This window comes from Parasteatoda tepidariorum, chromosome 11 (genome assembly GCF_982258835.1).
Source record: "Parasteatoda tepidariorum strain Cologne lab strain chromosome 11, Ptep-v5.0, whole genome shotgun sequence".
NCBI lineage: Eukaryota > Metazoa > Arthropoda > Arachnida > Araneae > Theridiidae > Parasteatoda > Parasteatoda tepidariorum.
In genome coordinates, this window is record NC_141765.1 from 75,936,439 (window position 1) to 75,949,565 (window position 13,127).

General features: G+C 28.2%; 1 protein-coding gene across 5 annotated transcripts in view; it reads left to right on the forward strand.

Moving 5' to 3' along the window:
• LOC107452152 (ankyrin repeat domain-containing protein 27) overlaps window positions 1-13,127 on the forward strand; it is a 133,836-nt gene that overhangs the window by 2,578 nt on the left and 118,131 nt on the right. For 2 of the 5 annotated variants that reach the window (XM_016068466.4, XM_043049557.3), the window contains exons 2-5: window positions 558-663; window positions 9,473-9,509; window positions 9,587-9,660; window positions 12,620-12,660. In XM_016068466.4, coding sequence (XP_015923952.1) covers window positions 558-663; window positions 9,473-9,509; window positions 9,587-9,660; window positions 12,620-12,660 — 258 coding nt within the window. Of the gene's footprint in view, window positions 1-557; window positions 664-9,472; window positions 9,510-9,586; window positions 9,666-12,619; window positions 12,661-13,127 lie in introns of all 5 variants that reach the window. The other 3 variants (XM_071187524.2, XM_016068468.5, XM_016068467.4) reach the window with 3 other exon arrangements.

The window sequence follows — 13,127 nt, forward strand, 5'->3', positions numbered from 1 at the left end:
AGCAAAACACAGATAGACGAAGAGATTGCGTGAATCAGACTCCTAATAAAAAAGTTTACTCAAATGTGTGTTTCGTTTTAAGATTTGATTGTTGTAATAAAATATATATAAAAAATATTGTGTTTTAATAACTATGTGGAAATCAAAAGCAATAACTGCCAAGAAATAGATAAAATCATTGACTTAAAAAGTAAATTATCAAACGGGCAATTAAAATTTCGTGTATCCCCTGAAATATATCTGGATGTCTGAAAGCTATGGGAAAATCAATGTCAATAACTGTCAAAAATACAATCAAAATAGATTTACAATATAATAAGCACTAATGATATAATATATAAGCATATATAAGATAACATATAATGAGCATTTCAAAAAGTGATTATTTAAATGTGCGATTCAAAATATCACCTCGATTCTGCCACATTGTATAAAAGAATGGTCTATCATACTGATGATCTGTAATCTATGAATTTTTTCTATATGCTTTTCTATACATATATACTTTTTGAGTATAAGTAAATTGTTAAATAATATGTTTATTCTTTTATTTACAGACTAAATATAGTGAAAAGTATAAAGAGGCTCAAAAGAAGTTGTGGATTATTTGTGTTCCATGCCAAAATAGTTTAAAAGGAAGTGCAATTACTAAGGACTTTGTTGGTAAGAATCCCCTAAGTTTTTATTTTTTAGAAGTTTCTGATTATGCACATTTAATTCATCTGAAAAGTTTTCTATTTTGAAGTCCACATCCTTTAAATAAATTATTTTTATGAGCTCAGTTTTAGTTTTTCTGTAATTGAATTAAATGAGAATTGTTTTTCATTTGATTATAATTATAAAATTATAGTTTGTTTCTGGAGCTAAATAATGTTTTAGGTAGGTAAAACATATGGACAATTTAGTAGAAATAATTTTAGTTTAGTTATGATATTACTACACCATCAAATGCAAAATAAAAAAAATGTATGTAATAAATTTAGGTTTTTATTAAAAAGTGTTAACAAGCACTATTTTAATTTCCAAATTTAACATAATAAAATTACATTTTTAATAATGTTACTGCAAACATAGTTCAAATACCATGCATGGAAAAATGGTATATAGATTTAAATATTTAAAAATTTATTTGTTTTCTAACAAAAACATTTTTAACAAATTGTATGTATAGAATTCAGAAATGTTTTGCACTTTCCCAAACAAAAGTTATCACACTTGACATGTGTAGGGAATTAAGACAGAATAAAACTTATAATAAAATCAAAGCCGTTACCTATATAAGACCCTTGTGGCAGTTGGTTAGGGAAAGATTAGCATTTTTAAGAGGTCTCAAAAAAAAAAAAAAATTTCAATTACAACTTTGCACATACTTTACAAAATGGCTTGAAATAATATTATTCTATAATGACATAAGTAAATTTAAAATATCTTGTTCTGAATTTTTTTTTTTTAAAAAATAGACATTTTGTATTTTAAAAATAAACTTAAAATAAAAACTTAACTTTTTTCAATTGAAATAACAAAAGATAACACAATTGCTGTTTACAATCACAACGAAAATTTAGAGATAAAAAACGAGAAGTGTTTTAAAAATCCCCTGAAATCATTCTTCAGTATCAATGTCAAATAAATTCAAATTTTCATAATCTAATCTACAAAATCCATTGAGAATCTGAAATCTTTTCTGCAAAGGAGTTATCACCATCTCTGATGTTGTAGATATCACAACCTCAACCAAATAAATCATTATTCCTGGCATTAAAAAAATGCCAGGCATGTGACTCTTCCTCTAATTCACGGGATTATGTGAATCTCTAAACTGTTGATTCGGGGTTTTTCCGCTAATCAATAATTTATTCTGGTACAAAATTATTTTGGAGTTCCAATCTAAAATTTAAATTTTGTTTCTTACAGGGTATCCGCACAAGTCATGAGTTGTCATGTATTGAACTAAATTTGTCGTGAAATATCATGATTTTAACTATTTTTTAAAAAAAGTCATGGATTTAGATCACCGAAAAATCTAATTTTAAAAATGGAATCTGCCCACCCCCCCAATTTCATGGTGTTCCGAATATTTGAATTTCTTACAAAATCCCCACTGACAGCCATATTTTATTAAAATGTAAAATGTTTTTATCATGTTCTTTAAAAATTATGGTGTTCTTTAAAAAAATGAAAGGAAAAAACATAATTTCTAGAGCGGATTATCTTTTAAACTTTATGATTTCAGAATTTTTTTTTTTTATCAATTTAAAATTCTAGCTGAAGTAAGCCAGCCATTGGCGAATTTTTTTTATTCTGAAATGAGAACAGAAAAATCAGGAGTATTTCTTTTCTTTCCAATGAGCAAGAAAAGTATCTTCAGAATATAGTTCTGCAGAAGAAAAGAAAAAAATGATTTACTTTTGTATTTTTTCAGCTATTTCATTGCTTCAACTCTTTCTTAACTCCGTTTTTTTAATTTGAAATCTATAAAAATGAAGATGCAAAGTATAGCAGTTTCGCGAATACCTATCATTTCGATTAATGTTATTATAATGCTTTTTTAAATTTATTGTTGTGTTTTTGTCAGAGAAAATAGTAACTTTGTTAAGTCATGAAAAATTCTTGGAATTAGTCATGGAAAGCCATGAACTTAAAAATCTAAAATATAGCAGATACCCTGCTCCTACGCAAAATCTCGTTAATGAGACATTTATTCCGTCCTTCTCAGAACCCTCTTTTTATGTGCGATAGCGACTTTTTTAGACAGATTTTGTTGAGAAAAACCCGTACTTGAGATAAACTTCGATAGTATGAGAGTGAAAAAAATATTCCATAGAAACTTCTCTAGAATTAATCAACTACTGAGTGAAACACAAAAGTATAAAATTGATAATCTAAAAAAGTAATTTTGAAATGCCACACATAGTAAATAGGGGTGCACAAACTTTTTGAGTGGTAATTATAAATGCCAAAAAATTATTGAAACGTCACTTAGATTTATGATGAAATCGGCAAAAATTACTCTTATTCGAAATTCGCCTGTTGTAATTTCATATTAAAAATATCGGATCTTTTAAAACCATGTGGAATTTTGTAATAATAACCAATGAAAAAGCTATTGAGTAACAACATAGATTTAAAATAGAATTTGTGCAAATTGAGCGCATTAAAAAGTGAAGTCTCAAAAGTATGATTCAAAATTTTTTTATTTTTTTGAAGAGGAAAAATTTAATTGCGTTCATGAGTTCTGGCGGGCCACTCATCACCAGTTTGCATGCATCCTTAATTTAAAAGTTTGTTTACTATTTAAAAAATGTTTTTTTATGGCTTATATTTTACTGAGTAGCAATTTTGTTGCAAATTCCATTTATAACAGAAGAGATATTTAATAAATGTGATATATATTCCTCCCTTTTTATTTGCTTACAGTTAAATCAAATAAACATTAATATGATGATACAACATGAAAATTTTGAATGAGTACTTACTTTTCAATGCGCTTGATACCATCGTAAATCTTACTTTCGATCTTTTTATCTTTTACAGATTATGTAATTGATTTTCTTGTGGTTCTTAAAATTCTTATCTTTACGAAACAGAAAATTTGAATCTCACATTTAAATTAATAAACACTTTTTGACACTCTCAATTTGCGTGAATACCATCGTAAAACTATGTGGTGTTTCGATCAATTTATCGGCTATTATTGCTATAAAGTTTCATAATTTTTTTAAAAAATTTCTATGTTTATACATTATTATTCACAGCTTAAATAGTTATCAGAATGTTAGTGCAACTAAATATTAATTTTCATTGAAAAACGATTTATTTAAGAACATATTAAAATTAACATTCTCATAGCACTCTGACAAACAGAGTAACAAAGCATCAATGAAAACTAAGAATTTTCCCCTGAAGCTTAAGTACTCTCATACTATAGAAAAAGGACGACATCATGAGCTACGCACGATCAACCAACAGCAAATGAAATAAGACCGGCCTTACACTTGCAATCCTTGATGTCACTGACTTAAGTTGAATGCATGAGAATCATTCAATCAATTTTTGGTTTTCCATATTACTGTATCACAGGGAACTGATGGTAAAGACACTGGCTGCGGTCAGTAAGCGAGTGGATGACCTCTTTAATCAGCCTGCATATGGACCGAGGGTGTGCGGCATCGGTCCTCATTAAATTGTTCTACCATGAAGTGCTCGACTTCTTCCGCTGGTTGTCGGGCTACCAAAGCAAGGCAGCCGTGCTCTCTGCAGAGGTTCAAAATTCCAATGGCATGTATTCAGATAATCTCTATTGTGACATAAATAAAGTACCTACTGCCTCATGTTTTTGTATTTAGTAAATAAAATGCTGGATCATAAAGAAAATATGAAAAAAAACAAAAGTTTATGATAAAAAGAAAACTCAAATTGCAAAGTGATTCTAGAAAATGTAAGAAACAGAAGAAAAAAAAATGAAGGTGTACCAGAACTTTTAAAAAAGCAATAAAAATAAATAAATAAAAGACTAACATCTGTTTCAAAAGGCTGAAGAGAAACAGAAAACCTTTTTTAATTCTTTACTTCAAAGCCGGATATATTTAGTTATTAGTTTGTATTTTTTTTTTTTTTAAAGTGACATTAAAAGAAAAGTCATAAATGCTCTTAAAAATGTGCAGCACCACAGTAAAATTATTAAATAATTAAAAACAGAAACTTAATTAAAACAGAACTTAACAGAAAACAGAAGTATAAAAAATCATTTTATCCTTTTTACTCTATTTTTAGGTAACAATTGAGAAAAAAAAGGCATCAAAAGCATTCTTAAAAAATGCTGTATTATATTCATGAATGTCAATTGTTTTGCTTTTTTTCACAAGATTTTATCAAGTGGACAAACTAAAATTTGGCAGGCTCATTATGAGATGACTGGTATTTTGTATGATTATTTGAATGATTAATATCTAATTCTGTCCAGGGTTTGAAAAAACCCAACCCGCCTGGGTTTTATTGAAAAAACCCGGGGAAAATTGGGTTTTTTCATTTAGTGCTCATAAATTTTACTGTGAAAATATTTTTATTTATTAAATACTGTTGTATAAGTAAACACGAAAATTTCATCTGACTTTTATCTGTAATAAAATTAAACTGGAATAAATATTTAATGGTTTTCCAGGTTTTTATAATACGATTAATAGAAAGTGAAATTAAAATTACGTATAATTATAAAGAGTATCAGTTACTTGTCCCTTTTTTCAAATATTTAGATAAATATATGCATTTTTAGATGCATTTTAACTTTATAGTTTCAAAAAACAAATTGATCTTAAAATTATAAAAAAGCATATATATAAAAAGTTATAGCTTATTTTTTTAAAATCAGAAAATAAAACTTTGAATTTGTTTATTGTTGTTTAATGTATCACTTAATAGAATTTTTTTTTTGTTTGCTTTCAATATTTTTAAACATGATTAAAAGAAACAAACTAAATTGTATTCAAATGAAATCTTAAAAATAATATTTAAAAAATCTTAAAAGTAATATTTTAATTTTTAACTGTTTTTTAATGGTGATAAACTTTCTCCAAATAGTTAAAAATTGTCAGCAGATGTTAAGAGTTGACTTAAAAAAAAGGTATATTTTTTCCTTTATTATTATTATCATACAACAGATTCAAAGTGTCTTAATTTCTCTCTTAGATGGTGATACACTTTTACGAGTTTTGTAGCTTTATCTATTCCAAATTTATTTCGAAGTTTACTCTGCACCAAACCGAAAGTTGAAAAGTGTCTTTCGATAGAGACAGAGGATGCTGGTGCTGAATGCAAAGGAAAAAGAATTGACAGAAATATTGTGGAAGCTAGGAATTTTATTTACTTTTTTTTCTCGCCATAATTTTCCACTATTTTTTGATGAAAACTGTTGTATAACAGTGTCAAGCATAATTAATTTTGGAAAGTATTCAGGATCGGACATTTTGAATGCCATAACACGTGGCAGAAATTCTTGATGATGCTTAGAAAGACAGTTTTCTGCTAATTGGTCTTGTTCATCATTTAAAAATTGTCCCCTTGTTTCGGGATCCAGGATGCATATGCTAATAAATGATGTGGCTGAAAAGCCTGATTGAATCTTTTTACAAAATGTTTATGGGGTTCTAATTCATCACACGATAGTAAGTTAATTCATATTTCAACAGCTTCTGAAATTGAAATGTTTTCTGATTGAAGCTTTTTTAAAGCTTCAGAAACAATTGATATCTGTTTTACCCAATTGATAGTTTATTGGTAAAGCCCAACGTTATTTGATATTTTTGACATATTATTAGATTTATTTTGATGTTCAAGAACAATCTCTTCATATTTATGGTAAATATTGGCAAAAGTTTTTACACGCTCACAATATGAATTCCATCTAGTATCATTGGGTCATCAAGCAGTTTTTTTCATTTGCCCATCCATGTGCTTGATGCACATTTCTAAAATATTTGTTAACTTCAACGATGTGTCCAATGATAGTATTAGGAAATGCTTCTTTTTGAACCAAATTTTAAAAAAACAATTTGTGAAGAAAACCACCAAGTGGGTTTTTTCAAAGTGGGCCCACTTGGGGAACCCTGGTTATATGTATTTTATATTAAGTTTAAATAATGCATTATCACTAATACATATTTGAATCTTCTTTATTGATAAGTACATTACGTTTCATAATTTTTTAAGTCAAGAATTATAAAATATAAATGAAGTAATATAAAAGGAACAATTTTATTAATCTTTTTGTTTTCTCACACATTTATTTACTACTATATTTATTAAACATATGGATATCACCTATTATAAAATTATAATCTGTTAATATTTATAATCAGTAAAAGCTAAAATTTCATCTGACTTGAGTTAAATAAAAAACTGAAATAAATATTTAATGGTCTTACATGTTTATATAATAAAATTAATAGAAAGTGAAATTAAAACTATGTATAATTATGAAGAGTATCAGTTACTTGTCCCATTTGTTTTCAAGTAATTAACCCTAGGAAAATGATTTCATTTTTAGATAAATAGTTTTAAAAAGTTCTCTTATAGAAAGTTTTAGCTTTTTTTTTATAGCCAGAAAATAAAACTGTTTAAATTTGTTAATGTATCACTTGGTAAAAAAAGAAAAAAATTGTTTCTTTTCAATTTTTTTAAACATATGAATTAATATTAATAACCTTTTTATTAATATATAAATCATGCAACTATATTTGAAAAATTGATCTTTTCAGACTATATTATTTAAATTTTAATTTGATTTAAAGCATTAAAATATTACTTTTTGAAAAAACCCACTTGAAGTTTTCAATAGTACCTACTACAGTGGAAAGTCGCGTATCCGGAATCGGCGGGACTTTCCGAAGTCCGTATATTTGATTTTTCCGTATAATTGACCTCCAAGGTAAACAAAGCTTAAAATGATCTGAATCTAAGAAGCAGAAAATAAATAAACATTATTTTTCGGGCAATAATGTTTTAGTATTAGAATGATATCTAATCAATCATAAACAAAATATTAGAAAAAAAATAATTATTGCTATTCTAAAAATAAATATAGAAAACGAAAAAAATTCCCAGTTATGAAAATATTAATTGCTCTCTCCACCATTTTGAACTAGAACGATTCAAGCAAGAAGGGGAAATTCCCGTCATTCAATAAGGTGGAGAAGAAAAATTCATTTCCTCCTTACTTGTCATTGTTGAGGGCGGGGTAGTGACAAATTCTTATTTTCTCTCCCATCATTGGCTATCAATCAAGCATAAAGGCGTGGCATGCTAATTGGATTCTCTTTATTTTTTCTTGTGTGACTAAAGGGGATTCCCCCTCCACTTAAACATTCAAAAAGGTTCCAGGAAATGCCTCTTTTACTAGCCAGCTGCACAGGAAAGAAGGGGGAGGGAGGGAACTCAGTTGTGCTCTTTTGAAAACACCCCCCCCCCTTTCCTGCATTCCAGAGGAGGAGCGTCATGGTCTTAGTTCTTCTGTTCTCTTTTCTGTTGATTTATGGGTTCAATGCATAGATCTCTAGAAGCTGAGAAGGGGAAAACCTGTCAAAAGACTTCGTTTTTTTTTTTTTTAAGGGGAGAGGGAAAGATGAAGAAATGTTTGTTTATTTTGATTGTTAAAAAGTGTCCGGGAAATCGACCCTTCCGGAAAAGGGACGTCCGGATATGGGGCGTTACACTGTATAAAATTATATGAAGATTCGAGTTTCTTTTACTCTACTAATATTAAAAACTTAATCATATAAATCATGCAACTCTATTTGACAAATTTATGCTGCACAATAAATTATATAAAAGTAAATGCGAAACAATAAGTTTTAGTAAAAAAAATTTTTTTTTGTTGAAAAAACCCACTTATCGTTCCAGGCGGTTTTTTTCAAGGTGGGCCCACCCAATAAAACCCCGGCCGGGTTTTTTCAAAGTGGGTCCACTTGGCGAACCCTGGTTCTGTCCCAAATAATTTTATGTTATATTTACTTGTCTGAGTAAATTAGAGAATCACACATTGAAGCATAAATTTTGGTACCTACTACTAGAAAAACATTACTCAGAAAGCAGAGTAAATTGGCATATTAAAAACTATAACTTACATATAAAAAAAATTGCTCCTAATTCTGAAATTAAAGCTCAGTCTTTCATTGTCGGAAGGAAGTGATGAAGAGAAAATATTGATTAAACGTGTTTTTAAAAAATTTGTTATAATGTAAAACACTAATAAAAAAACAACATATTTTGAAGAAAAAGTGATGAGAAAAAGTATCAGAAACACTCTTAAAAAATGCATCACCATGATAAAATTATCAAATAAAAAAAAATTATAAAAATATAATCGCCATTTTTAAGAGAACACAGCAAATGAAAATAGTGTCATTTTTTCCAAATCTATTTTATTCTTGTTTTGATTTTACTTCAAGGTATCAGTGATTGTATGGTATTGAATTTAATTCAAGACAAATTTAAATAGGCAAAAAACAAAACACTACAAAATGCAATCTTAATAATTTCTCTTTTTTTTAAATTTACCAATATTTTCACCTGTTCATCCTCTTATTTGTTATTGAGCAAAATTTTTTTTTCTCTCCATCTAGGTTGAAATCATTTTTGCATTAACAGAAAAACCTAGCTCCCTAATTCCTGCCTCATTCATTAAAAGAAATTCAATCCTAATTGTGTAAATTATAAGTCAACTAACTAAAAACAACTAATTTTGTTGTGTTAAGAGATAATCCTTATGTCTGCACGAAACATTACACAGTGTATTCGATGGCTTGCGTAAAGAAAAATACAAATTATATACAGATTTTTTTTTGACATTCCACTTTCTGCTACATAATTTGGCATGACTGGTAATTTCTTTTGTTATGTATTTAATTTACGAATATTTATTTGTTTTTTGCAATTTTTTTGTTGTATTGACTAAAAAGATGCTTATCATTTTTTACAGATAGGCATATTTTAAAACCATCCCCATTCTTCAAAAGGTAAACATTGAACTTCATCCAATTTTCATAGAATTTTATTTTTTTGCATGTTTATTCATTAAAATTTTTCATTTCAGTCATTTTGTTACTACTGATTTGAACAATTCATTGAATTTTGAAATAGAGGATGGAAAAATCAAAACACCTATGGGTAAGGTAAATTTCAATTAGGTGTGGATACAGCTCTGTTTTATACTGCTGTACTGTAGAGAAACTTTTTTTTTTGTTTGAGATGTACCTCGCAATTTCCTACTACTTGGCCTACCCAAACAGATTTTCTTTACCCAGCAAAAAAAACTTCACATCCTGATACTGACTACACTGATCAGATTTTTTAGTCCTAAGACCCAGTGCCAGTATCCTGGACCTGGCAATTATCTGGGGCCAGTACCACTCAATTATTTCTGACATAACCATTTTCAGGCTTATAGTAACCTTAAAACAATCCATATAAATAGTTTTGGAAATCCTGGCATTGCATCACGTTCTAAATAACTGTTAAGCGCAACATTTACCTTAGTGGCATTTTAATGCATAGAAACTTTGGTAAAATAGGCATCTTTGGTGCAGAGAAATATGCTGGCTAAAGAGTGGTGTACGTTTATGAGAAAGACATGAAAATTCAAAAATCTAATGCTGAAAATTGTTTTAACTAAATATAGCTAAATCTATGCAAAATTAGCAATAAGAAATTACATTGATATTTTGAAGTTAATAAAATTATAATGAATAAAAGTCAAAGGTAACTTAAAAAATGCGATGTATGTCTGTATTACTCTCATACTAAAATAGCTTCCATCAAATTGAGTATTACAGTTGAAGGTTGAAGTGCATAGATTGCGCTTCAACCTTAAAATTAGAAAACATAAGACATTTTCTAATTTTAAGTTAGTACACTACAGTAATTTCCGGTGGATATGCCACACTTCTGTCCACGCTGTATGTGTGAAAAACTAAGAATTTCAATCATCATATAGGACGCACCGCCATAGAGGCCAAACTTCTGTTCTTTATTCCCTAACGTACAATAAAGTGTGAAATGTCACTAGATTTACTCTATTATATTGATAAGAAGTATTACATATAAACTTGGTTGCAATTCACTTTCCAAATACATAATTAAGTTTGAAATTAAATAAAAGTTATTCACATTTAACAGGTAACATTTTTAAAAAGGCGGAATAGAAAGCACCACATGTTTGCCACATCGATTCTTATCAAGTATCACATGCATGAAAATACATGTCACCAATAATAATCTTGAGAACATGAAATCTATGCTTAGAAAACAGTTATTATTTGTAATTTTTTTTACATATGCACACTTATTATAAAAAGAAAGAATTGTGAATGATACTTACAAAAAAAAATTATGTAACCAATTCAGAATCATCGAATGTATACGCAATAAAAAAATAAATTTATCCCAAAATGAAATAAATCATAAACTTTTTATTTTTCAAATATTTCCAATCTTATATATTAAATCAAATCCATCAAAATCAGATTCATCACTTTCGAAACAAAACAAACATTGAGTTCATTTTTCATGTCATCCGACATCGAGCAAGGAACATCTCCAAGCAAGGAATCATCAGCAAAAAATTATTTCCCACATACTAGTAAGATAAAAGAAAAAGAAGGAAATGTAGAATTCTACAGAATTAGTGGGGGAGATGAGCAAAAGAATGCGAAGAAAGGAGTGCAATATGTTGAATTGTGTGCGCCCCTCCCCTTTTTTCACACGCTAGGTCACTTTATTCCAGGTGCAACTAGGAAGAATAACTAGTTACCATAGTAATGGTCAAATGCAACCACAATTTACAAAATGCGGATTCTTCAGTGATTTTCAACCTTCAGTAACGAAAATGATTGGCTAAAAAAGAAATGAATGATTACGACAGTCATAGGAGGGATAAAAGTTGCGGAAGATGTTCTGTGACGTCAAAAATATTTATGACATCGACTGCATAACATAAATTTAGTGTGAATAAAACTAAGAAAGAGACAATTCACTCTCCTCTTCCGACTGAGAAATGTTTTAAATTCCGATGGGGGAATAAAATGTTCCTTTTTCCCCCCAACCTCCTGCTACCGCTTGCACAATGACTTGCTTGAGAAAGGGTGGAGAATGTCAGCAAAACATAAGGAAAATTAAACTAAAAAATTTTTCTGTTGATCATAAGTTGTAGCAGACAATTTTATTTTTTTGAATTCTCAAAGGAACACATTTCCTCATAATTAGAAGACTAGGGTTCTAAAGAAAGACATCCAATTTTAAAAATAAAAGATCTTTTTGTTCATCATTAAAAAGTTTAAATCTTTTCAAACCAAGACAGTTAAACATTAAAAAAATTGTTTAAAAATTACTTTGTAAAAGAACTCATTAAAGAAAGAAAGAAACTACGATTGCACTTAATTTAAAAAGGAAGCATATTTCTGATAAAATTTATATTGTTTTACATAAATATTTTAATAACTGGGGCGGGGTAATAAATGAAAATTTTACTGAGTACCTGAAACTAGTCTAGTAAAAGTAAAACTTTTGTTAGTTATCCGGACGTGGCTGGGTAAAATTAAAATTGATGCTGGAAATCCGAAACCGGCTTGGCAAAATTAAAATTTTTGCCAGGTTCTGGAAATTGGCTCAAATTCTCCTGGGTAACTAAACCTAGTAAAATGTTAGAAAATTTTACAACTTTATTTTCTTTTCCCCATTTTAAGATTGTTTGTATACAATTGATTAAAGATTTTGCTATAGAGTAGCGTTCCCTCCCATTTGTAAGCAAATTTTAGAATACATAAGTAAATGATTTAATATTTTGGACCAAGTAAAATTTTATTATAATTTTATTTGTTTCAAATTTAGGTTTTACGTGTAATTTATAGAGTATTATTTTTTTTTCTTCCAAAAGTTAAACAAATTCTGACAACAAATCAAGTTTTTTTTCTTTTGTATTGATTTTTAAGTTAAGTAATAACATAAATTAATGGCAAAAATGTACTCTTAATGTTTTGTAGTTCAATTATTCAGGTATTTTTGATCAGAGGTGAAAGATTGAGTGCTTGCGATGTTTTATTTGCTATTTATTTATTTATTTTCTTTTTAGAATCAATCTCTATTCTAATGGAAGAAACAGCTTATAATGAGGCAAGTTGAATCTTTTTCATTGTTTGTTGTTTATATTTTTATAAATTTTGTTTTGAATATAATTTTGGGACAATTATTAGCCTTATCACTACAGAGACTGAGAAATCAAGGTTATACTTTTTAGCCATTCATATTAGACTGCAGAAGTATCTCATATAAAATATTATTGCAAAAATTTAGTTTATGTTTTATGTTTAGTTATATGTTTTTATTGAACATTTCATATTGCTATACGTTTGTATAATATTACATTGTTTTTCTCTGTTAGTATAAAATGGTTGTTCATCGTTTTTTTTATTGAATGTCCCATGTTATATTTTTTTAATGTTTGTATTGAATATTTTGTTTTATATGGCTTAATGGTATATTTATTGAATGTTTTACGCTATAACATTTTATGATGTTTGTCATGCCTCCATGTTGTGATGGCGTTGTCATCAAAATAGATGTTGTAGAAAAAAGACAGG